The sequence below is a fragment of the Phallusia mammillata genome, chromosome 4, assembly GCF_965637545.1.
Source record: "Phallusia mammillata chromosome 4, kaPhaMamm4.hap1.1, whole genome shotgun sequence".
Taxonomy (NCBI): domain Eukaryota; kingdom Metazoa; phylum Chordata; class Ascidiacea; order Phlebobranchia; family Ascidiidae; genus Phallusia; species Phallusia mammillata.
The window spans coordinates 10414734-10441710 of record NC_137255.1 but is presented as its reverse complement, the minus strand read 5'-3'; the positions used below and the strand labels follow the sequence as shown (position 1 = coordinate 10441710).

The window sequence follows — 26977 nt, the reverse complement described above, 5'->3', positions numbered from 1 at the left end:
ATTAAATTTTTAGTAAAAGCAGCTAAACTGTGTTACGCCTAAATTGTAACAAAAGGGGGTAAGTTAACAATGGATGAAGACGAAAATCGTCTGTATGTGTGTGAACTTCCAAAAGGCTATGGCTTGTTTCCGTTGAAAATGGCAATAGGAGAGGTGTTGCGAGACAAAGATGCTTTGCTAACAATCGAGTTCGTAAGAAGCGTCGATGGGAAACGAATTGACGGTGTTGCCGAAATCCTTCTCAAGAATGACGAATGTGGGTATTTGCTTTTTAGTGTTTGTGCTTTACTAAGGTTTCTTTTGTTGAATTGTAGTTGCTCGAACACTAATGGCCGAAGGTCTGACGATAGAGCATAAAAGTAAGATGTTCGAACTGAAAGTTGAGACTCAGTTGCCTCATGATTCAACAGACGATCATTGCGACACAGACCAAGGTTGGTATTTGCTCGCTTCGCTGGGTGCATTATTAACACACTCACAAGCAGAAACCGCGATGCGGAACCAGTTACGACGAGCTGTTCGGATGGACGCCATGTTTTTTACCTTTTTTCTCGGGTTTGTCCATTGCACATAAAAAAATGTAAGCCATGGGGGGGAATTTGTGTCACAATATTAACCTCTTACTGGTTGTCTGTGCTATGTGTTATTTCTGCATTTTTTCCATATATAAACTGAGAAAAAGAAAGTTCTAGTATAATCGATTTAAGGCAGCAATGCAAGGGTGAAATTAGATTTGAATATCGACTAAAAGGGTGCACAGGACAAAAAAGGTTGGGAACCACTGTCTTAGAGATAGCTACACGGTGATACTGCAGTAGGCTAACTTTAAGGTGGCTTTTTGGCAAGTCTTGTTCTTGGCAGCAACATAAGAAACATCAAACACCTTCTATTGTGTAATATCAGAAACATCTTGAGGTTTTTTGGAACTAAAAAACAAAGCGACTGATTTCTTGTTACGCTACATACGCGTGATGCCATATATGCTTGTGCTTTTCAAATTCAGCAGAATTTTTTTTAGAAGATAAAAAATCAGATGATAGATCAGTACATCCCGTCCCTGCTCCGCGTCGCTTTTCTCAACAAGAGAATGAAGTTCAAAGACAACAACTTCGAATTGAATGTCGCAACGTACACCAGAACATGTTTAACAGACAAGATATGTTTCACCATTTCCGACAGTAAGTTCCGTTTTTTAAAAAACGTCCCATATGTTTACGTTCATATTTGACTAGAATTATTTTGTAGGTTCGGAATGATCACCGATTTGTTTATTCCGCCATATTTAGAGAAAACACGAAAACCATTTATAAAAGTGAAGTACGAAACACACGTAAGTATTCATGAACACGCTTTTCAATAACGATATAGGTAGCATTAACCCTGTAGTCAGTAGTCAGTTAAACTACATTTTTCATTGTTTCTGTTTTAATCGATTTTCTTGTTTCATTCAGGAGTCGGCTAGATTGGCAATTCAACAAGCTGGGAATTTGAATGAATTGAATCACAAAATGTACTTGGATTGGGATTCGACTGAAGGTTTGTCTCAACAACAACAAAATTTTGATTTTGAAATTGACCTCTTTGTCTACAACTCAATTCTGCGAACGAGACAAACATTATTTGTTACAATGTCATTTGTCAACCATAAAGATGCCAAGAAACATTGGAGAGCCAAGGTTGACCTATAAAATTAACATGGTTTATATTTTTTGCCAGCGACGCAAATAAGACGCCGTCTTAATTTTGAGCGCGGGCCACCGGAATTAAGCCAACCGATGAGATCAAGCCCAAGCCATGAAAATCTTTTCAAGCCAAACGAGAGACCTGGCCGAAGAAACAACAATAACCGTAAGAATAAGATATAATTTCAATTCCCTAAATCTGAAAGCGGATTGCTTTTTATCTGGTTGCTACTGCTGCAGGCTCTAAACCAGTTACATCTCAAAATTACACACCTTTAATTGTTTGAGTTGTATCACATTATAATTTAATCCAAGTATACAGACAAACTAAATTTTACGGGTAGATTTAAGCCACTAGTAATTAATGCAATTTAGGAGTGTCACCAAAATAACCGAATTGGTAAGGTAAAGTAACTGTTGCAGCCGTTCACACAGTTATTCGAGGACCATTTGTGACTGTGACCAAAAGAGGGCATACGGGGCAAGTACCCTTTTCTATTAAATCTTTGCGACTGCAAACGTTACGTTGCAAACCATTGCTCTCCATTGTTTCTTTTTGGCCATGTTTTGGGTGAAAATACTGCAACAGAAAATACTACATGTCAAAAACCGTATAATGCACTTCAAGTTGTTATAACTTACAGCAGGTCGGGCTGGGGACAATTCAAACAACCGGCGACAAACAAACAGACCTAAGTCCAACTCAAGAAAAGGCACGGGTGACCAAGAACTCTTAACGCAGACTGAACCGCATTGTTCCAAACAAGCTTTACGTCGAGGTGGGTTTTATAATTGCACTACTACGTTTGACTACATAATCTTTTGGGTTTAGTGTGTATTAAGTGTGGGATGGAGATTTATGGCAGCGCTTCTCAAACTGGGGTCCGCGGTCCTTTGGGTCCGTAAAGCAATTTTCTAAGGGTACGTAAAGCAATTTTGTGGGAACCGCGAAAAGGTTGAAGTATTTCTTTAATTTTATTTGGCGTCAGTTTGTGCCACTGAATGAGTGTAAATCAAAGTAAAATGGAAGTTTGCCTGTCTTGATTGCCAAACAATAGACTTTATTCCATAACAACTAACAAAAAAAGCAATTGTTCGTGCACAATTGTAATGTTTTTTTTTGTCTTGTCTGTGATGTCACAAACTGTTTTTGGATCATTGTTATGCGTAATTTTGCATAACTAGCTAAACTTCTGCAAATCAACTTTATTTTGCTGAAATACACATTCCAGCTAAATGACCGCGAGCCCTCGATATAATGGCAAAGGAGCCGTTTTAAAAAAAATAATGAAAGTTTAAGAACCACTGGTTTATGGTAAAACAGGAGACACGGTGACAAAGAAGCATTTACCTAACGATCATATTAACATTTTGACCCTGTAGTTGTTTCATAACTTCAAAGAAGGATCTTCTATGTTAGATTGCTGCTTTAATGTGGCCAGTCTAACGCATACCGGGCCATAGAACATTTTTTAAAAGCTCATCATAATTGACGTGGTAATCCCTCGCAAATAAGCACCATTGAAAAGCATGTTACATATTTATTTTTGATTACAGAAAGTCAGGATAGGGAACAGCAGAGAACAACGAACCGATCAACGTCTCGTTCACAGCAGCGCAAAAGTCCTGAACCTGCAGCCAGGAATATAAAAACATCTTCCAATAAGGGTGCTCGTGGTGGTAAGTGTTGCATTTTTATTACCATGCAAGTCATTTTAAGCGGGTATTTAGACTAGTGGAATGCTATTTAAATAAGATACTGAAGATGCCTATCACTTAAGTGAAAAATGAAAGTCTCAAATAAGCGGTGGATTACTTCAACCCTTCGAAGTTTCTTGAGTCGAGGAAAAGTAAATCACTAAAATGTTTTTTTGCATTATCAACAATTTGAAATGTACCTGTACATATTGTTAAAAACGTTTACAAACTGCCAGATGATTTTGCACGGGGAATTCTGATATGTTTTGAACATTTAAAATTAACCGTGTCGGTTATAACAGGGCGAGAAAAATCAAAGCCAGTTAAGAAACGCACCACCCGAAGATCTTCGAGTGATGACAGCGATGATGTGAATGACGTCGGCAGCTGGTTTGAACTTTTGCAGCGAAACAATAAGTTGTTTCGTGAAACCGGAAACAGGTTAGACTCTTTACAACCCTTATGTTGTTTTTCACGTCATTCCATGTGTAAAGTAAATAAATGCAAATAATATGTTATTTGCTGATATTAAAATTTTTTGTGTAATGGTTTCGACAAACCTGTGTTTTCGAGGGATTAGCAAGTCACTGGTAAATGTGTTTTAGATGTGTACTTTTGCAAACATCTCCTGCCGATACAACAGATGATTCAATTCGAGGGTATTTCTTTTTTGATAAATCGGTAAATATTGAACATATTTATCACATTCCTGATGGGATCTTGCTTGTGTTCGACAGTGAAAAGGGTAAGTAATGGTTGCGTTTTTTTACACCTGTCTCCAATATTCTCCAAGGTCAAAATGACTGTTGTAGTGCCATTTAAGTGTATAAGCGCCTGCCTTTATTAGATGTTGCTGACATTCTCTCTGAAAACAGCGTTGAAATTGACGACCAAAAAATAAAGGTTTTTGCAAAGACAGTTCCGAAGATGTACGAGGATCGTTTGCTGTTGAAGGTAGTACAAATTGATTTTTTTATTATTTAGGCTAAAAACATGACAATTATTAAATACAAACACAGGGATCATTTGACGGTCCTGACGACGTGGAAGCCTTGCTTGAATGTTGTGAAATCGAAGATGAGGTCAGCAACGAAATTAAAACTCTCAAAAATTCAAAGTTTCTTGTTGAGTTCGACGTTGACGTGGGTAAGAATTAGCAAAGTTTGAAAACTGCAAAAACATAAAGGGATTTGGACTCGTAGCAATAGATTTTTGTCAATCTTAAATATTTGTGAAGGCCTTTTTAAAATAACGAAAAAACAAAACAAAAACATTTATTTCTATTGTGGTTTCTTGACAGACATTGAAGGAATTCTGAAGGAAATTGAAACTAGTGATTTGCAAGAGTTTAATCCAAAGGTTTGCTTATCAGTTCTTTTTATTTATTCGAAAGATTTTTGAAAAAAAACAGCTATGTTTCATGACATATATTTACAGGCTTTTCGCGTTTGTCGCACTGACTGTGTAAAAGTGAACAACTTGGCAAAAAGCGTAAAAAATGACGCAATTAAGTTGGCTTTTATGAACAAGAAAAATGGTGGTGGAAAAGTGACGAAAGTTGAACGAGAAGGAAAAAGTACTGAGGCACTCGTTTATTTCGCCGATTATCAAGGTTTGAAGCAGATCATAATTAAAATTTCACAAACATTAATGGCCAGGATAAATATTAACCAATGAATTTTATGTTTCCTCGTTTGCTAGCTAATAGAACCCGTAACGACCGCTAGGTGGCAGTCTGGCCCCGCGCCGTTCGTCACATTAGACCAGTGGTTCTTAACCGGGGTTCGATCGAACCCCAGGGGTTCGGCAAAGCCGAATCAGGGGTTCGACGAAGGTCTTTTGAAGTTCAATACAAATACTCGTTTTCGTCAAACTTTAGGCTATAGTCGCTAAAAATGGCATTTCTATTTGCCAAGTAAAACGCTCGAAGGTTACACAAAGGCAGAGGTGCACAACCTGCGGCTGCCAGGCAGCATGCCGCGGCAGAGTTGATTTGTGCGGCCGTGAACATGTTTTTTTAAATATATGTACAGGCGGTCGTGACGTAAATAAAACTCTTTTGCTAAATATTTTGATTTTTAAAGTACTCTAAACAGTTTGTGTGGTACTGAAAAGAGTTATTACCAGCCTAATAACCACATGCGTCAGATTTTGCACGCCTATTGTGTGCAAACGATAAGAACAAAACAGGTACCACAAGCATCACAAAAAGTATTTTAGAATAAAAATAAGCAGGTAAATGGCTGCCGTTGGTGACATAAGAATCTGCGATGCGGCCGTCCTATAAGCAAAAAGGTTGTGTACCCCTGCACTAAGGTTTTATTTTCTTTTTTTGACGTAACAAAGAGCACTGTGCGCGTTGTTCGTAACCAGAAAAACAACGAAATTTGGTTGGCAGCAAAAACTTATTACTTCATCTTTTAAATGTTTGTGTATAGAGGCTAAAAATGTGTTAGATTAGACAATAAAAGGCAACGTCGGTAAAAGATTTCTGTAAACCAAGTTTAAAAAAAGTATACATGCTCTCTCGCGGTTGAATATCTTACCACGCCACGATTAAATGATAATTTAAATCAATCAAGCGGAAAGTTATTTCTCGCTTTAACAGTTCCGTTGTACTTACTTTCACAATAAATAATCTTGAACTCTTAAAAGACAAAATTTAAAGGCTAAAATCTGAATAATGGTAAGAATCGATTATATTTCTCAGTTTATATTTTGTGCGAAATTTTTTATGTTGATTATAACTGAGTCAGATTTGTTGTTAAATTATTGCTTATGAGCCACAATCATATAGCCTACTGCAGGGGTGGGCAAACTTTTTAGTGCAAGGGCCGCATTCAAAAGTTCTTAATCTCAGGGGGCCGCATAGTATTTCACTAACGGCCGCCAATTGCTTGCTTGTTTGTTTTTTAATAACTAGTGTAAAGAAACAAGTTTATATCCTACATACACCATTTAAACGCCTAAAATGCTCAGATTAAATGTCTTACTTGACGGATAAGTGTAGCTAAACGGAGCTAACTGTTTATGCCGACATAATCTGTATTGTGACGATTGCGGTGCCTGTTCTTTCGCATTGTTTGCACACAATAAGCGGATAAAAAGCCTGGCACATGTGGTTCTTAGACTGGTAATCGTTTTTGCCAGTTTCACGAAATCTGTTTTTAGCAGTTTCAAAAGCAAAATATTTGGCAAAATATTTTAGTTACGTCACCGCCGCCAGCACGTGTATTTTAACATACATAGTCACAGGCGCACAAACTCGTCTCCGCGGCCGCATGTAGCCGTACGGTCGCAGGTTGTGCCCCCCTGTAATTGCCCCAAATATTAACAGAATATATATTTTTAGCTATGTGCAAATACGTTTGTCACTGAAATTATTGGTTGTAACGCCACAATTGCAATTGTTTCTAAATAAAAGCATTTGTTGAAACATAGGCAACACCACGTCTTTTTGTTAATAAATGCTTGCGCCAAACAAACCGAGCCGCTTTTAGTATTCATTTTTAGGTGTTGTGCGGGTCTGTGTTAACGATTCTAAAGCCGTGTTTAATGTCCGTATGCAAAGTATTGCAACGACCTAAACTCGATATAGGTATCGGCAAGTCGCTACCTTGGTATTTTTTTAAACTCTGCGTCTGTGCTCATTTAAGCGTTACTAACATTCTCTTTAAAATTTACTAACATTTGGCGGGCCGCATGAACTCCTTTGCCGGGCCGCATGCGGCCCGCGGGCCGTAGTTTGCCCACCCCTGGCCTACTGAGACACAAACTTTTGGATTCATTTTATTATTACACACTTGCAGACGCTGAACGGATTGTGGATCGGGCCGAAGAAAACGAGTTGCTGGTCGCGAAAAAATCGGTGGACGTTTCACTTTATTTCCAAAACATGAGTGAAGAAAGTGAAATCAGTGACAGCAGCGAAGAATCAAGCGAGGAAGAGAAATATGTTCCCGCCCCTAAACCAAAAAAGACCCAAAAACAAGTCAAGCGAACACAAAAAGGCCGTGAGTATCCTAAGGCGCACAAACTTAACCCACTGAGTTTTTTGATTTTCAAAGGAAACCCACCAAACCATAATGACAATGTGTCATAGTGCAATGTTTTGATGACATTTGCTGTAGCGATTTTATTTGTATACAGAAACAATCCTTCGATTGTTGGTGTAACTGTAAAGCAAGATTTGATTCGTAATGGAATAATTTATCACACGTTGTCACAAGTTTGATCGCTTTTGCCATTTATTCATACATGTCCTATTTAATTATATTGACTTTAAAATGTGGCAGGACAAGTTGAAACAAACGTTTGTGAATCCTAACTTGAAGTGACACTTTTATGGAAGCTTTTATTCCATCCAGTTGTGTTATAGGTTAAAAAACTATATTTATTTGCTTCATGTATTTTTCTGTCACTAAAAAGAGCATTTGCCTTAATTCTAGGTACACCGGTGCAGGAATTTGAAATTGCCCCTCCCGTTGATGTAGATATCATTTTATTTGTTCGAAAATCAAAGGACGGATTCGAATCATTACTCCGGGATCTTACGGGTATTGCGGAACTCGAAAGAACCGAAAAATCTTCTGCAAATGGAATGGATTTTAAATTTTGCTTTAAACCCTATATCGAGGTAAGATAAACAGAAATTTGTAACTGGAATCAACCCTGTAGCGTTCATGCAGACCCGCGATCATGGCACACTCCTATATAAATCATGAAGGCGTCATTCGTAATACCAATCAGCCTGTCCCCAAGCAGTTTTAAAATGATGCCTTTAATGCAGGGGTTCCCAACATTTTTACGATCTCGTACCACTTGGACACTTTGTGCTGCCACGCGTACCCATTCTTGCAGAACAACTAATTTGATCGAATCATATTTTATTCAGAAGAATGACATTGGCCTACTGAAATAACACTAAAGCACCACAACTAAACTGGGATTTTTGCTTTGAATGGGATTTTTGTTTTTGTTTACTGTCCTTCAATTGGTCGAACAAAATATGAAGTTGTGAATCCATGTTTTTGTAGAAAAAAACGAAAGCTACTCGCGTACGGCGTACCACCTTAAAAACCTTCGCGTACCAGTAGTGGTACGCGTACCACAGGTTGGGAACCCCTGATTTAATAGAACTGAAATACTATGATATCTAGCTGCCACTGCATTTTTCTTTTAACGTCATGTTAAAAATTCCCCCAAAATTGTAATGTAAAGCATTTCTATGTCTTTCGTTATTTAGGATTTGGACGACGACTTTAAGTACAATCAACAAAAGTTCGAGGATAAGTGCAAAAATGTAATGAACGCTTTTTTCAACCAATTTTCTTGCAAATCGGCAACTTACGAACTAACCAACCTAATGAATCTTCGACGTTCAATGTTGTGGAATGAAGAACATGATTATCTCAAAGTCGAAGTGAAAAGCAAAAAAGTGGTTGAAGTCTACGTCAGGTATGAACTCTAACACAAGTACACTATATTGCATAAATTAAAAGGTTTTGCTATTAAATTTCAGTACAACGTTTAATTGACCCCAGCGTGTTGGATGTGTGCCATTCTTTTACAACAAAGCAGAATTGTTGGGTTATTGTCTCGTAAATGAATGTTTTGCACATACACGTGACAACCATCTCCCCGTAGCATACCCTTGTTTCTGCAAAGGGCACCAACCAGGTTTTTTTTAAGGTTTGGTTTGGGTGACCGCTAAGTAGTTTTAAGAGACCGCAAGTGTTTCATTTAAATCAGGGGTGGACAACCTGCGGCCCTTCATTAAAGCTTGTGCGGCCCGCAGAGACACTTGGATTTCAAAAGTACTGGCAAACGAGTCCAATTATTACACATTTTTGATCTGATTAATGCGCCTGATGCTAGTTTTCTGCGATCTGGCAAAATGTGGCTAGAATCAAACACGAATTATACTTGTAGTTAAGCATATTTGGTAAGAAGCACAGCAAAATCTCTTTGTGTTATGGACATGTACATGTGCGGCCCTCGATCCAATTTTGACATTTGTAATTGGCCCTACAGTAACAAAGGTTCCCCTGATTTAAATACAAAAAAATAGCCATTTCCAAATTTTGGGAAACCGCTGGAGACGGTCCCCCAAAACACCTTGGTGTCCCAAGCATAAAAGGAAATACAATTTTGGAAAAGTGACTTGCAATTTTAATTATTTGAATTACTAGGCTTAAACTGCAAATGTTTTGTTTGGTCGAACACCGAGTATCTCACAATAATGTTTGGAGCATTGTGACATCACAAACTTTCTCAATTCCACGCTAGTTTTACAGCATTCCAATTCCAAGCTCTCTTACGTCACCAGCGGCGTGGTAGGCTGTACAGGCCAAGAAGTACGCGTTTTCCACCATCTCACGCTTTAGCGCATTAAAAACAGTTGTTTTAGTTCTTGGATATCCTTTCGAGTACTATAGTTTCGTATGTTTCAGGGCACAAACATGCAAATTTAATGCTCGGGTCAGCTCGTGCAACTACTCGGCTTAGCACCTAGCATTTAAAACAGAGATGCTCTTGCATGAATTTGCGTTCTATCGTAACTGTCCTTTCATAAACTTTGTTTTTTACAACATTTCGTTTTTCTGTATTGGTGAAGATGGAGTCTGACGTCACCAGGTCAAGCGAAAGTAACCGGGACCAGACATGACGTCACAGCTGTTTTGGATTACCTCAAAGCAAAGTGTGACATCATTGAAGGAAACATGTCATTTCAAATACAACACTTTCGGTTGGTGTTATTGTTATTATGTTTTTCTTCCCGAAGTTTTTCCGACTCGTTTTGTCATCAAATGTTTCATGTATTTTGCTGAAACTTACACAGATGGTAGATATAGTTATGTATATGTGCTTTCTGCTTCGTTTGTTCTGATAACCCTATTTACCCAGCTAGCTCTTTAAAATGGGGAGTTTTTAAACAGTGTCGAAGTTGGCTGAAATTTGGAGAGCTTGTAGAATATGTCGATTGTAGTGTTTAACCCTGTAGCCCCAACAGAGGTCGATTTGTTTTGTGGTTACTCTGTTTTGCCACTATTTACTACTTTCTTTCTTTAAAAATAGAACATTAAATAGGACAAACTTTAAACAAAGTCTGAATTCATTCAGATTTGTATAGTTTGTACTTTTAATAGCATAATTATTTAGGCCAAATACTGATCACTGTTTTTTTTGCTATAAAACACCAAACTTGGTTATAGTGGTTTTAGTGCAGGGGCGGGCAACATACGGCCCGCGGGTCGGATCCGGCCCGCGACGGGATTTTGTGCGGCCCGCAGACAGTTTCAGGTCTTACATGATAATGTCAAGTACTTCATTTTTCCATATCAGGCCAGCCGACTGGAGAAGTTGCCCGCCCCTGTTTTAGTGCATGCGCAATGGCAAAATGTGCTGAGCCACACTTCTAGTTTAAATTGTTTGTTAGCAGTGTCAACTGACTAGTTATTGAAATAGCCTATGTGTTTGTTAAAGTGCTTTGCGCGAATGCAACGTTATTGATGGGATTGAAAAGAAACTGCAAAACGATGTTGAAATAAAGACGATGGAGGAAAAGAAAGACGGAAGTGGAAAAGTAATATTCAAGGGACCCAGGATACTGGTGGAAGAGGCTAAAGCGAAAATGCACGCAGCAGTTTTGGTAAAAAAAAACCATATTTTGTTAATTGGTTTTGTTGTTTTGTTTGATTTGAACTTCAAGTTCTATTTTCACCACCATAAAGGTCTTTCTATTGGACTAAATTACGGTTTACGCAAAACTAAATAAATTTTACTAGCCTTAAAAGATACTGGCAGGTAATAAGGTCCACCTATAAAATAGTACCAACATCTAAAATACTATTATACCAAACGAACAGGGATTTTAAAATCAAGTATACGCTTTCTCACACATTAAAAATAGAAGCAATCGTTCTTAATTCATTCCTTTCGGTTCCTTAACTCGCTTTTGATACCATTATCTTGACGGTAACACGACAACGAAATCATTCTATTCTTACCTTATTAGGAGTTAACAACACGTTCCATACCAAACCTTGGAAGTCGGTCAGAGTTTCTTTTATCAGCTCTGAAAAACGATGAACATGAACTACAGGAGGGAGTGGTTGATGTGCGACAAATTATTCAATCGCAGTTTGACACTGACAAAATATATGGTAAGTAGGTTTCTAAAACTGTTAGCTTTAATGCTGAGATCGCTGTAGGTTTGGATCAAAGAAAAATGAAGTGTGCACCCATGAACGGAACAAATGGTTTTCGTATGGTCTTGTTGGTAACGATTTCATTTTGAAAGTGCTTCACGAAATAAATAACTTCCCATCGAATTTTTCAATTTGTCACAAATTGAGTTCATTTATCAGTTAAAACTTACAAAGTTAAAATTTTCTTTGTTAATAATTTTGCGTCTTATATTAATTGCAGCATCACTCCAGTTAAAACAGGACGAAGTTTGCTTGAAGTATTGTGAAGTTTCTGAACTGGAAAAGGCACAGAACGCCTTGACTGAAATTATTGAGCAGAAGACGATCGAGGTAACCGAAGGATTTCACGAAGTCGTCAGAACACCTGAATGGAAACGATTGAAACAAAACCTTACCAATTCTGGAAGCGTTCAAATATATGTCAATGTAAGTGTATGTAAGTTAAAGCAGTTTTTCATTTTTAGAAACAACAACGCAAATTCCCCTAAATTATTGTACCACATTGTTGTTGTGTTTGGTTTATTTGTTTTTTTGCCCAATCCCGACAACCTATTGTACATGGTATTACAAAACTAGAAGATGCAAATTAAAGTGTTGCAAAATTGTTTTTCTAACAAGTAGATATAATACAACATAGTGGTACTATATATAGCTCACTCAATTTGCGCTTCGTCCAGCAAACATACGAAGGGTCCAAAGTACAATAAGTTTTAAAAAAAGTAAACTAAAATAATGGTAAATAATGAACATTTGGCGACAAATTTGCAGAACCCGAAGTCAAGTATTGACGTGGTCGGACTTACATATGCATTCCGCAAGGCATTTCAACAAGTGAGGGATTACATCGAAGAAAATGTTATTGTGACAAAGACGTTTGAGGAGAGATCGTTCGTTGTCCAATACTTTAAGAAATATATTACATCCCGCAAAGATTTCAACAAAATCTCGAAGAACGTGAAATTGGATTACAACACGGGGAAATATAATCCAAATGTGACTGTAAAGGGAAAAAAGGGGCCTGTTTCGCATGGTAAGAAAGTATTGAATTATAGTCATTTGAAACGCTTTTTACATGCTACTGTTTACAAATGCGAAGTGAACATAGTTTGCCCATAAAATGGATATTATTATTTACAAGTTCATTATAAATATAAAGTGCCCTTCCTCGGGAGTAAATGTAAGTTGTTTAAAAAGGTTTGATGTAATAGTGTTTAGGTAAACACCACTCATCTAGATCGTTTTGTTTTTTCTCCAATCTCCCCGGAGTCCACAATTTTTGACAAAACGCGTCGTTTGTCATATTCACGAAGGCTATATTTTCATCTGAAGCAATTGTGGTTTACTTATTGCAGTAATGCACAATTCAACTTCTTTTCCCTCTTGATTGCAGTGTTAGCATGGCTTGACGAAATCAGCAGTGATCTTTGCATTAGAAAACGTGACTTTAACGAACCAGGAATGCCAAAGTATTTTAAAAGCAAAAAGGGAGAAGATCAGATTGAAACCATATCACAAAAGAATCAATGCATCGGTGTAGTTGATCCTATAGACGTTGAAAGAAGAACACCTTTAGCAAGAGGACCGGTAACAAATTCTCCACAAATATAATGAACGAAGTGTGTTGACATTAATCTTTGCAAACTTGTTTTTAATGAGCTAGTTTTTTGGCGATATTCTTAATTATTTTTTAGTCTATCTTTACTGACATTTTTGAGCATGGTTTGTTAAAACAAAGTTATCAATACAGTGGAAAATAGCAAAACATTTAATAGATTGCACAGGCGAGGTCGACGGTGTCCGTAAGGATTCCGGATTCAAACATTAATCTCAAGTTATTGGTTTGTGACATCACCACTGTAAACTATGACGCAATCGTGAATACATCCAACGAACAACTTGAACTAAGATCTGGGGGAGTTTCTGGAGCTATTCTTCGGAAAGGTTTGTCGTTGATGTTTTTAGTGACGAATCTTGTGGATTTTTGCCGCATGACATTTTCGGTGAATTTAACAGATGGACAAAGCATACAGGCAGAGATGAACCAGCAGCTGAAACAAAATGGCGGTAAACTCGAAACAGGGCAAGCTGTTAGTACTGGACCAGGATCGTTGCCATTTAAACGAATCATTCACACAGTCGGACCTACGTAAGAAGTCTGTGTAATTGTAAATAAAAAACATAGAAATGACGGAAACGATATTTTCTAAAATCGCTTGACGTGTGCACCGTATTGTTTACAAAAATGACTTGATATGTACTGACTGACATATTTTCTTTGTTAATTAATAAGTAATAACAAGTAAAACTAGAGCTATGTTCCTCAATACGTTGAAACAATATGCAGATGGGGCCAGGGAAATTTTACCTCCTGCCAACAAGATTTGCGCAAATGTGTGAGAAACTGTTTGAAGGAGGCAACAAAACACAATCTTTCATCCATTGCTATTCCCGCCATCAGTTGTGGTATTTTTGGTGGAAAAGCTGCCACTTGTGTTCCAATCATCGTTAAAGCTGTAGTCGACTTTGCAACCAATAACGAAGACGGCTGCCTAAGAGAGGTTACTGATAATAGAGATTAGTAACAATAATACTTTTCGAACTTTTTAAATCGAGTTTATTTTTTTGAAGATCGGTCTGGTGGAGATGTCAAAGGAAGAAATTAAAGCAGAATTCAAAAAATCTATTTCGTTGCTAAGAAACGACGGAGATTTTCCTTCTCCTAAACCCGTCCGGCGGGTATGATATCTATATAATTCTGGGTTAAATAGTCCTACTTTCGTGTAGTAAAATATTTTGACTTTTACCTATAGGTATACCTCCCATCTATTTAAGTGGTAAGTGGGTAAATATTTGGCCCAAATATCATTTCTTCGGTTATGATCATGGCTTGCGCCAAGCGTAAAAAATATAGCCATTAATTGGATCTTTAAAATAGTCAAGTTAATCACAAACAATCATAAAAAATGCACGTTTAAAAGGAGAAATGTATTAATTGAAAGTGATTAACATTTTGTTTGCTTATTTTCCACGTAGGCGAAACCTCAAGAACTACCCAAGAGAGAAGGTCGTTTAAAGCTCAAAGTAGTTATTGGAGACATTTCAACTTACCAGGTAAGTCTACTCACAAGTTTTTGACACAAATTTTCCTTTTTTGCTTTATTTGTGTTATTAACTACAGTTCAAAGGTAACTTAATGAAAAAAAATGCTTAGGTCGTTTTAAATAAATTCTTTTCTCAGACTGACGTTGTTGTGACATCGACAACACCGAAAAATTTGGCAGGTTGCAACGGATCAACGATATCAAAAGCTTTACTGAAGCAAGCTGGAAGTGGCCTACAGGTATTACAGAAAAACTATTTTATGGCTTGAGTACTAGATGTTTGTTTTGTTTTTTCTTGAAACTTGAACTCAAAAAAGTTTGCTCGCAGCATTAAGACAAATGTTTTAACTTCAGGGAGCAGTGTTTCAATTTGACAAAAATTGTTGTGTTTATGTTAAAGCAACTTTCGATTTGTAGGCGGCCTGTCATGCTGCAAGTCACCCGGAACTCAACATAGGTGATGTCGTAACGACCCCTGGATTTAGCCTCCCTTGTCAGAAGGTGTATCACGTGATGTTGTCCGACTACAATCCTTACAATGGCCTGATAATTTTGAAGAAGGCGATTTTAAAATGTCTTGATATGGCCGAACAATCTGGACATTCTTCAATTGCATTTCCCGCATTGGGTGCAAGAGGTTTCTCTTTTCCACCAAATGAGGTTGTAAAGCTTTTGGATGACGCAGTGCAAAGTCACGATGGCACCAATCTGCAAAATATCGATTTGATTGTTTTCAACAGCGACAACAATACTCTGAAGGTAAACAAGACTGTGTTTTCATTTCCCTTATGGTAAAATTTTACCCAACGTTTTTTTTAAACACTTTACTCTAACATCGACTATATTTGTAAGCAATCCCTCTGTGATCGTTTCATGTTGATGATTAGACCAGCGAAATATCCGGTCAAAAGTTGATTCATAAATTAATTTGCGCATATTATTCACACTTACTACAAACATACTGGCAACAATATAAATGACAAGAATCACAAATCCAGCCCTTTTCGAAAAGTTTCACATAAATTAAACACACCCCAAAACGTCCCCTTTACGGCTGGGTGATAACAGGGAGTCGTTGTCTTAAAGTCAGTTGCCTTTCAATCTGTATGTAGCTACGTAATCATCAATTGTGAAGTAACAAGGGTTGAGATTTATTTTTCGGAATTTGTTTCCTCAAGTTGCAAGTTGAGCTAAATTTCATTTTTTTAACCAGTCAAGCGATGAACGGGACTGAGTAAGAGAAAAAAGCTCGTAATCTGAGTAAGACCAAATGAAAAGTATAAATTAAATACCAAAACAACAAATTTCTAACTTGCAAATGTGTTCATTTAATTTTCGGTGTGCACAAGGCAAAATCATCCCAACATGTATGCAAAACAATACAACGTATTTTATTTAGGCGATACAAGATGAACTAGCAGTTTATCCATCCCAACCACAACCAACACCAATCCCAGCTCCAGTTGCTGCACGAAATAATGTTCAAGTAGTTGTAAAGCAAGGTGATATCACAGCAACTACCAGCAAAGCGATTGTAAACTCGACAAATCAATTCAATCTATCAGGTTTGTTTATTTCCGATTACGATGGTTTTAAAATGTCTTAAAGTTTTTAGAGTTCTTAAAAACTATTTTTGTAGCTATTTAAAGATGCTAATTTTATAACTAATATTTTAAAGTTAATTTTTTTTTGTATATTTCAACAGCAATGTTTTTTGTTTAGGTGCTGTTGGAAAGGCCCTAGTTGCAAAAGCTGGTCAGGGCATTGTTCAGGAATGTGCTAATCCAACGATTTCTCAAACTCCCAACCTTCGAGTAACAAGTGGTGGAAATCTGTGTCAATACATTATTCATCTCAATACACCTAAAAACACCAATCAACTTGAGAACGTATTAGTGGAATGTTTTCGTGAAGCTGATCGTCTTGGAATAAAGGACTTGGCGATTCCCCCCGTTGGAACAGGTAATTGGGTAATTGCATTATATTAGGCAAAGTATATTTCTATCAACCAAACCATATTCCTATACGCAAATCTACGGTTTAATTTATAATGATCTACCAGTTATGGGTCGACTTTTCTGTGGGTTTTGCATTTTTCGCGGCGCATCACAAAATGTTTTACTAGGTTGTCCCTTAAAAATTTTAAGATGAACGTAAACTTATAACTGGGATTAGCCCTTAAACGTCTATGCAGACCAGCGATCACTGCACACTCATACGTAATCACAGTATACGCCAGACCCATTAAAGTCTTCATGAAAAATTGGCTGTACCTTGCAAAAAAGATCTACAACATATGCGAAATGTGATTGGTATCTGGTAATATGGTGAAGTTTATCTTACATGCAAGATAGAACGTCGTCTCACACTTTCAATACTTCAATACTATTTTTTTATGTATTTAGGGGGAATTGGACTACAGAGTGGACCTGTCGCCAAATGTCTTGCTTCGGCGATTGACAAGTTTGACAAAACAAATCCTACCAATTTGAAAAAGATCAAGGTGTACGTCTTCCAAGGAAACATGCTGCCCGACTTTCAGCGAGAATTAGTAAATCCAGCAACCCAGAGTCCAGGGGTGTTTAGCAGATTAAAAAGCGCTGCTGCCAACGCGCTGGGCTTTACTGGTATGACAATAAAAACAATTTTTTTACCATGTATGGAAACTTATCTTTGCAAATAGTGATTTGATGAACAATGTTGCGTAGTCTACTGTTAACATTTTCTGTACTTACTTTATCATGCTTTCTTATCTTTTTGGTCGTTGAAGCTGTAGTAATTCAAAATGTAAACCAGCTATCTTACTGGTTAAACACCTTGGCTCTACAAGAAAACTTTTTTGGCGTTATGTTTAGGAAGTTCAAAAACTGAACCTACTCCAAGACCAATCTCAATTTTGCCTACCAAAGGAAGATCCGGGTTAAGGGAGTCCGTTAGTATTTTGTTTTGTTCATGGAGTGCAAACGACGTAAAAAAGGTATAATGAAGACACAGCCCAATAGATAAATACCTACCACAAGTAAAGCGTGTTTGTTGCTTGTGGTTTTAGGCATTTGATGCAGTACTAGAAATTGTTCATGACCAAAGCGTTGCAAAAATCATTAAAAACGAAGCAATCGAAAAACTGTCGGTTGAAGAACAACAGGAATTATTGTCAATTATAAAAAAAGAAAATGTGATCATTGAGAAAACCTCCAACACGTAAGTTGTTTTGCTTTTTGTGCTGAAACCGTTATGAAAAGTACAACGTTTATCCACAGAGAAATAACTATACAAGGCCTACAGAAAAACGTTTTGGAGGCATACAGTCAAGCAAAAGAAATCATTCACGAATTTGAACAAGCCTTGCATACCATGGAATACGTGACGTGGAAATATGTTGATCCAAATGATTCCACATCCAAGGATTTTTCCTTACGAGCAAATCATAATTTGGAAGCTGATTTTAGGGTACATTATAGTAAAGCAAAAATTTGTCAAGGTCCTGGAATAAACCAGTGTTTTATTTTTTGACCGATCCTTTGCATTTTACTTTAGCATTAGTGATCAAAGCTGAACGTGTAATTTAAAAAAATCTGGCAAAAATGAGTGTTACGCTTTGCAAATATATTCTCATATCAAAACAAGCAATTAGTTTAGATTTGCGGGAATACCTGAATAGAAACAATCTAGGCGCACTTTATTACATCATAAAAAATGGTGAAGCATAAATTTAATTATGCGCGAATAATAACCACTTTGGCATATATAAAAATTGCTTAGCTGATGACATCCATGCGAATTTTATGGAAATTGCACTTACGCAGTCGCAAGAACAAACATCGATTAAAACTGTAAAAAGACTTCTGAAAAACCTATCCTTGCCTTTCTGACTCAAACATTGTTTGAATATTTGACATGGTAAAAACTACTTTACATGGGGAAAAAAATTTATGCGTGGTATTTGATGCATAAACCGTCTGAATTAAATGAACTTTTTTACAGAAAAGTGAAAAAGGTAAAACAAAGATCTCAACTACGTTGTGTGGCAAAAAAGTTCAACTCCATATCGATTTCTCAAAAATGGAGGCTACAAACACATCGGGAAATATAAAAAGCAAGTTGGAAAGATCAATTGCTTCAAGCGTGGACAGTAAGTCACAAATATTCTTCAAAGCTGTTTGCTTAAAAGTTAAAACTTTTTTGCGCATAATTGAATTGATGCTATACTGTTATTTTTTAAAATTAGAACGAATTTTTTATCAAAACAAACTTATTTAGGTCAACTGCCGCCAACTTGGGATGACATGGGAGGTCAAACATGCAAGCATGTACAAGTTTCAGCAAATTCTCCTGAATACCAAACTGTTTTTCAAATGTTTCAATCCGGGATGCCGGGTAACCTTGTTCGGGTAAGTTCGAAATACATGGGTAAGTACAAAATATGACCTTGAAAACTTGTTGTACAGCTGGATCGAATACAAAACCCGACACTCTGGAGACAATTTCAGGCACAGAAAGGCAAAATCGAAAAGAAAATGCAAAATACAAATGTAACTAGGCAACTCTTTCACGGAACTGACGGAGCTACTTGTGATAAAATTGTACAACACGGTTTTGACAGAAGCTATGCAGGAAAACATGGTAAGATTTGGAAACCGAGATTTTGAAGTTTCGTTGTAAGTATTAAACGTTTCGGTTTTTACAGCCACGGCATACGGAAGAGGCGTTTACTTTGCAGTAAGTGCCAACTATTCGCATGGTTACACACAACCGAATAGACAAGGGAACCGAAGCATGTTTCTTGCAGAAGTTGTGACTGGGGCTTATTGTAGAGGGGGTAGTGGAACTAATGTAGCCCCGATGCAAAGTGATGGGTCACCATTTGACAGCGTCGTTGATAATGTATCGGGACCAAGCATTTTTGTAGTATTTAGAGATGCAAGTGTTTACCCTACTTACCTTATAACGTATAAATAATGCCTATAATACGTAGCTGGTCGTTTAAACCAATTTTGGCTGTCAAATAAGCTTACAACAGAAAACATAAGCGTACCAGAAACATTTTAATATCTTCGGTGTCGTACCGCAATAATTATAACTTAAACATTTTGTTTATTTGGCGTCCATATGTATTACATTTGTATATTTTAATTAACCTCCTATGTAGCGTCCTACGTAATTAACCTTACTGTCTTTATGTATCAGAATTGTGACTAAAATACATTTCAATAATCATTTTTTGACTTTTGCGATTGACTTTTTTCGACGAAATAGACGTCGCACCTTTTGGCTTTTTTTCTCTGCCAGGTGAAAACAAATCGCATCTGCAGATTTAAGCTCGAATATTCACTAAGCTGAAAATGGTAATTACTATGAAGTTCGACAGAGTTGAGGGCTCAAATGCAGAATACATGGTAAACGGGCTGCAGCTACACCGTCACAACAAAGTGTTATACGGTGGAGACTTTGGAGAGTTAAATAAGGGGTTAGGACATCGAGGTTTACCCAATCTAACCACCTACGTTAGAGAAAGAAACCACTGAAATAAGGTTTGCCAGACAGTTTCAAGCGCCAGAAGAAATTGAGCAGAGCAAGCAGATTAAGACGATAATGAACATAATTTTGTTATAGTAGAATAGATTAACTGATTAGAGGACATTAACATTTATCATTAGAAGAGTAACAGTCGATCTAAAGAACACTTCCTTTAAAGTCGATGTGAATTTACAGTAGCAAGGCATATTTTTGGTTGCCAACGAAGTCTGTAATGATTTAGAAACACACAATCAGCTCCCTAGTGTTATTGTCTACCGTTTCCAACAAATGTTTATGAGACCGACTTTCAGCGTAATCAGGATAATAAAATGGTCAAAAATAAAAAGTTATAATAATTTTATGATTAAATATAGGTGCAGGATAGAGTAATATACCTACAACTGTTTTTTTTTTGGAAACTATAGCTTGGTTTCTCCCTATTACCGATATTTGAAAAGGTAAATAAAGCACACGTAGATTTAACCCCGGGCCTTGTACAACCGTATTTCGCAACTGGTGTCAAATCCCCAGTTTACGCGACATTATGCAGTAGAAACACTACACAATAAAGGAACTTTAAAGGGGTGTTCAGGGCTCCTCGTTGGGTCAATAATAATTAATTAATGACCTATCCCCCTTTTTATTGGCGAGTCATAAACATTTATCCGTTTCTGCACAGTCTGGTAACAATCCTTTATCCTTTAACGTACCTGTATTTGCCGACGCCTGGTGTAGCCTGATATGAAAAACAAAGCAGAGGAAATTCGAGTAAAATCACCTGAGAGATATTGCTTTTAGAATGTTATATAGATTTCTGACCGGTATGGTTTTGATAACGTGGTCCGTTACTTCATTTTCAATTTGGGTTTTTACGTGGTTTTAAATTGCAAAATTTGCGCATTGGGATAGATTACATAATAAAATAATGACGTAAGAATTCTATAACGTATCTAAAAGATACAATGGTTATTGTACAAATAATAGAGCTAGAGCAATAGTTCTCAACGGGTGCGCCCTGGGGTTTGCTATCATTAAGGGGCGCTGGAGAATAATTAGACGATTGGAGGGGGGGCGCTGGTAGTAGGTAGAGCAGTTAAAAAACGGCAGAGTCATTTTTGTCATGCAACCACCAGTAAAAGTAGATTTGATTAGTATTCACTCTATGGGTACTTTATTTTGCTTCGTGATGGGAGCGGTGCTTCGAATGGGAACGGTGCGTGACTGTCACAATACACCGAACGGGATCGACCACAAAGGAACAATTGCACTTTTGGCCTATCCCTGGTACCAAGTTAAAAGCAATGTGCACTGCCTGTAGTTAGTGGTATAATGTTGAATTAACTCTTAACATTTTTATATTTTAAGCGCTAAAACATCAATTATCACATTGAAATTGTACGTGAACTAAAATAATTTTTATTTTTTATCGTTTTGAAGAGGGCGTTTATAAATTATGTAGACCTAAAAAGGGCGGTGCAGGAAAAATAGATTGAGAAACACTGAGCTAGAGCATACCACAAAGCGGAACTGATCCGCCATTTGGTTTGGCGTTCCTGCTGACACTAATTGTAAATGTTGCAACATAGAAAGATATAATATAGGTTTTACAGGTTATAGTTATATGTTGAAATGCTCTTAACTTCTTTCAACGTTGTCTTGTACTGGGCAGTGCACAAGTAAAATACAAAATAGCCTTTTTTACTATCAAATAACATCAGATGAAAATAGCCTACAAGGCCTAGGTCTGCTGCGGCTGCCAGGCAGTTTGCTACTTAATCCGTTGCCGATCGTGGTTTCAAGGTGAAGAACAGACATTTGCGACCACAAAAATGAGATAAGCTTCATAACATCTTTTCAGGTGCAAAAATTAAGTTCTAACTGTAGAAAAGGAATTGCAACAAAAAAAGTTTAACTCGAAAGGGGCTCATGAGCAATGGCTGATGGCGAAATTCATCTGTATGTGTGTAAAATTCCCCACGGCTATGGGTTGTTTCCGTTAATAATGGCAGTAGAAGATGTGTTGCGAGACAAAGAGGCTCTACTTACAATCAAGTTTGTAAGAAGTGACGATGGGAAACAAAACGGCGGTGTTGCCGAAATCATTCTTAAAAGCGACGAATGTGAATATTAGTACTTTGTTGTTTTGTGCTTTACTAAAGTTTCTTTTGTTGAATTGTAGTTGCTCGCACACTAATGGCCGAAGGTCTGCCGATAAAGCATAAAAGCAAAATGTTCGAACTGGAGTTAACACGTTATTTACCAGATGAACGGTGCGACACTCAAGGTTAATATTTAATTGCTTTGTATCATTAACAGTAACCGATGAAATAAAACGAAAAATAATGACCTCTATTGTTTGTGCCATGCAGTATGATGACGACTGAAATTCACAAGTTTACCTTTAATCTATATTTGTAGCTATTTATAAATGTTTCCTTTTTGTTTTAAAACGCACATTAAATTTTACCCCACTAAGACCTTTAGCACTACTCCTATTGTTCCAAAGAATACAAGTCCTGGCACGCCAGCAATAAACCCAATAATTGATGTATACTACTGTTTTGACGTGGCTCTTGGTTTGTTTGTATGAAACCGTCGGGTGTTATTTTGTATTGGGAAAAAAACTAATACTCTAATTATTTCATAATGCAAGAGAGGGAACATGCTGTATACGTTGTTCAGGTTCTCATGACCTCACTACTTTGTTTCGCAGATTTCCCCAATACTGCAGACTGCATTAGCACACAAATTATTTCAATGTTGTGTTTTGTCAGTTTCAACAAACTCGTTTTTATTTCAGTCGTTTATGTTTGATTCCCTGACACGTACTACGGTTTGCCTAAATTTAGTGACATCTTATATTTTAGTTACAAATACCACAAAGTGTAATATAAAATTCTTGAAACTGTTTGTGTGAACCTTTTTTTAAAGATTTGGATCGAAAATGCGATTCTCAACCGTGGCTTCCAGCTAGGTGTCTCGAAAATCTCTTGTCACTACTGCGAGCATTCCTATCGCGTTACGTGATACCACTGCTGTTATGTTTGCAAGAATGGTTTATCAAAGGTCAATTTAAAATTGCTTTTTATATTTTTTGTGCTTCTGAAAAGTTTTGTTAGTTGATGTGTAATCCTTTAGTTGCATTATGTTTCTCTCTGCAAACCTAAGGTTTTCAACACTTTTAAGGGTTAAAACCAACAAAAACCTACAAACTATAGGTCGCTGAATTACTCTCTTTACTAAACACGTAGTATCTATCCGCTAGCGATTTGCAGATTTGATCATTATCAATTTAAGTAAACTTGTTAATTAGTGCTGGACGGTCTCACCACCCAACGATCTTTGCGTGAAGACGAGGATGACGCCGCCAAAACCTGGTTCGACATCTTGCAACGAAACATGAAGTTGTTTCAGGAGACTGGAAACAGGTTGAGGCACTAAATAAACATTTTAATGTTTCTGGGTAACATTATTATATGAATGTATTATTTATGTGAATATATTATCATATGAACATAAAAATTTGTAACAAATATTCAAAGAGCATAGGCCCAATTTAATTGCAACATTACTGGGGTTTAATATTACTGATTTGTATATTCCAAATATTGGTCTTTTGTGATCTATTTCGGCAAACAGTAAGCAATTTAGCGACACTCGCAGTTAAAGTTTGTAACGTCAAGAATGGCGTTACAACACGTTCAATCCGGTTTCCTGTGAAGAAAATACTCAAAAATGTCATATCGAATAAATTGCATGGCAGAAGTAACGCTTACCCGAGTTTTGAACCAAGGTTACCTACAATTAGCCTAAAAACACTACATTGGCAGAAGTATTTTACAAAAAAAATACATACACCAATTTAAAGCAATGGTACCAATTTAATGCAAACACAAAAAACGAGGCTTAAATAACTTGTAAAACCAACAATACCGGACATTTGTGACATAGGTTTACGGTTGAGTGATTTACGATGTTACAAAGATTGGTCTGCTGCTTTGTTATGGGTCCCCTTGTTCGCTTTTTTTTCCTTTTTTTTCTTTTTCTTTTTGTCTCGCGCTGGTTGTTACGCTTTTGGTCAAGAAAGAGTTCTTGTCTTTTCTGTCACGTAACAAACTGCATGGCTTTGGATCAATCCTAGGCGTTGTAATAATATGAAACTATGTTACATGAATTCTACGTTCCGTGACAGGAAAACTTAAGTAAGGAGTAGATTAATTTTTGAATGTAACAAAGTTATCAATACGATTTGGCAATCCTAAAAATAGGGTTAAAGCCCGGATGACATGACCTCGCGACTCGTAGTGTGGTGATTCCCGATTTAGAAGTTTCATGCTTTCTTGGTTGGTGCAATAAGGTATACTTAAAAATTTTGTAACTTTTAGTTAGATGTAGATAATCCTTAAACCCTATACAATCTGGTTTTAGCTATTCCAGTTCTTTGGGTCAGAAATGTTCGTAATGCGTTACTCGTTTAGTATTTAAAATTTTAGCTTAATCGGCTAAATCAGGTCACCAAACTTTTTTCACTGCGGGCCGGATAAGTTTAACAATGATTTGCGCAAGCCGCATAGTTCACATGCCCCTGCGCCATCTTTCCGCGAAGCGATTTTTATCGGGACGCCAAGATATGGTCTTTCGGTATCCTGGTGATGCGAAAGGAATAGTCAGTTTAATCTAACGAGCAATACTTGTATATTACGTCACAAGTAACAAAAGAAGCCAATTGTTCGCGCACAATTAACACTTGTAGTCTTGTCTGTAACAAACTGGATTTGGATTTATCCCGGGCGTTGTAACTAGTGGCAAAATCTACTAACACTATACCTCACAGGAGACCCACATTTAGCTAATTTTCGATAGGTGGCGCAAAGAGCACTTTTTACATTTGAAACGTTATATCTCTTACAATGCTTACGGTTAGGGCTATTAGGGTCGGGGTAAGGTTTTAACATTTAAAATTCAATAAAACTAGCAGAAAACCTTAGTTACTATTGTAAAAATTTCAAAAATTTATTTCCCAACCAGTGGCGGCTTGTGTCTAAAATTTCTGGGGTGCTGCTCCAAATTTTAGCCTTTATTAAACATATATAAGTTGGCAATATATACAAAAGCCAAGTTCGATCGAATTCTATGCCTACCACGTTTGAAAAGAATTTAACAGCTGTTTGCTGCATTTTGCATTTATCTTAAATTTCTTGAAAATTATTATTCAGTCTCAGGAAACTAAAGCACACACCCTCGTGGCCATAAATAACCTGACGAATTTGTTGTAGATGTGTACTTTTGCAAACACGTCCTGCCGATACAACGAATGACGCTATCCGAGCTTATTTTGATGAAGAGAATGCGAAAATTGAGCATATTTATCACATTCCTGATGGGATATTGCTGGTTTTTAACAGTCAAAAGGGTAAGAGAATGGAAAGTTATCATCAATAAAATAGACTAAGCTATTTGCAACATCAATATGTGCTGTTTACGTGTTTGTCTATTAGATGCTGATGGGGTTCTAACTAAACGCAATGTAAAAATTGACAAACAACAAATTAAGATTGTTGCAAAGTCAGTTCCAAAGATGTATAACGATCGCTTGCTGTTGGAGGTATGGATGTTGATTTAGTTTAAAATTATGACATCTTTTAAATTTGACAATTTAAATACTCTCAGGGTTCGCTTAAAGATAGTGACGATGTGAGAAAAATGCTTGAATGTTGTGATATAACAAGTGATGTCGTCAAGGAAATACAGCATCTAAAAAAATTAAAGATCCTTATTAAATTTGACAGGGATGTGGGTAAGGACTTCAAACTACGTAAATGTTCGTAATAATTTACAGTAAACAGAACAAGCAAAGCGTTGCAAACAAAAAAGAATCAGCTTGAACTACACGTGGTTATAACTTGTAGCTGACCCCATATGTGCTACTGGTGTTTCGGAATTATTTGGCAACCTTGGAAATTATGCTGAAAAATATTTTAGACAGCCCACTTAAACCCCAATCTAACCCTTATGTCTAATTCTATGCTTTACTAAAGCTGCCTACATAATTCAAAACGGCCCGAACTCGAAATCGACGAGGACCTAACAAGCTGGTTTACCTTTGGGCGGCTATAAAGCGAATGAAGTATATAGCAATACGCACTTTACGTTTCCACCAGTTACTTGACAAAATCACGCACAACACAAAGTGAAAAAACAATACAAAGATAAGGTCTCACAGTGAAATTCGTCACATTCCCTCCAATGTAAGTTTATGTTACTTTCGTCGGATAACAGTCGTTACCGGGAGGTTTAGGCTGGTTAAGTCAACCGTTTTCTTGTATCCAAACTTTCCGTCGTATTTAACGCAACGCGTCCTCCCTTAAGACACCTTGCATGGGATTATAGACGAAAACAGCTGCAAAAGACTGTTCAAAGGTTCACGTGATGCACTACTTCATTTGGCAAATTTTCCTTATCTGCAGAAGTGCATGGGCTTGTACCACGGTTCCATCCGCTTTTGTTGAGTAGCAAGACTCTCTTATGCAACTTTTTCTGCCAGCTGTAGCCTATCACGCAGTTGGCCAATCACCACTCGATACGAATGTGTCGTATCTCCAGTGGTGGGATTCTGGCGGTTCGCACCAGAAATTTTATGAGATCAGCGAACCGGTTAGCATTTCTGGTTACTGTCAATCGACTTTTTGTTACAGAACCTAAAAACAATATGAGATTTGTGATAGAACCGGCTGACAAAAAATTTGAATCCCACCACTGCATATCTTTT

General features: G+C 37.1%; 1 protein-coding gene across 1 annotated transcript; it reads left to right on the top strand.

Moving 5' to 3' along the window:
• Positions 1 to 21: 21 nt before the first annotated feature.
• On the top strand, positions 22 to 19913 carry LOC145223448 (protein mono-ADP-ribosyltransferase PARP14-like). Its single transcript, XM_080089872.1, has 40 exons — positions 22 to 256; positions 315 to 434; positions 1019 to 1178; positions 1246 to 1330; positions 1452 to 1536; positions 1717 to 1848; positions 2327 to 2461; positions 3240 to 3362; positions 3683 to 3821; positions 3986 to 4125; positions 4228 to 4334; positions 4400 to 4526; positions 4681 to 4739; positions 4818 to 4992; positions 7190 to 7393; positions 7829 to 8016; positions 8626 to 8837; positions 9997 to 10128; positions 10866 to 11031; positions 11398 to 11545; positions 11811 to 12016; positions 12359 to 12620; positions 12981 to 13174; positions 13363 to 13531; positions 13604 to 13736; positions 13935 to 14148; positions 14219 to 14326; positions 14624 to 14701; positions 14829 to 14930; positions 15109 to 15450; positions 16091 to 16256; positions 16414 to 16653; positions 17097 to 17318; positions 17547 to 17668; positions 17741 to 17892; positions 17952 to 18141; positions 18676 to 18823; positions 18952 to 19082; positions 19140 to 19314; positions 19379 to 19913. The coding sequence occupies exons 1-40, from the start codon at positions 70 to 72 to the stop codon at positions 19648 to 19650; spliced, it is 6450 nt and encodes a 2149-aa protein (XP_079945998.1). The 5' UTR covers positions 22 to 69; the 3' UTR covers positions 19651 to 19913.
• The last annotated feature ends 7064 nt before the right edge of the window (positions 19914 to 26977 follow it).

What these genes read in the sequence shown, in the direction of transcription:
- LOC145223448 (XM_080089872.1), top strand. Translation starts at nt 70, where the DNA reads ATGGATGAAGACGAAAATCGTCTGTATGTGTGTGAACTTCCAAAAGGC. An exon ending in CAAGCGAACACAAAAAGGCC is followed by an intron (nt 7,394 to 7,828) that starts GTGAGTATCCTA and finishes CCTTAATTCTAG; the next exon opens with GTACACCGGTGCAGGAATTT. An exon ending in GCGACAACAATACTCTGAAG is followed by an intron (nt 15,451 to 16,090) that starts GTAAACAAGACT and finishes TATTTTATTTAG; the next exon opens with GCGATACAAGATGAACTAGC.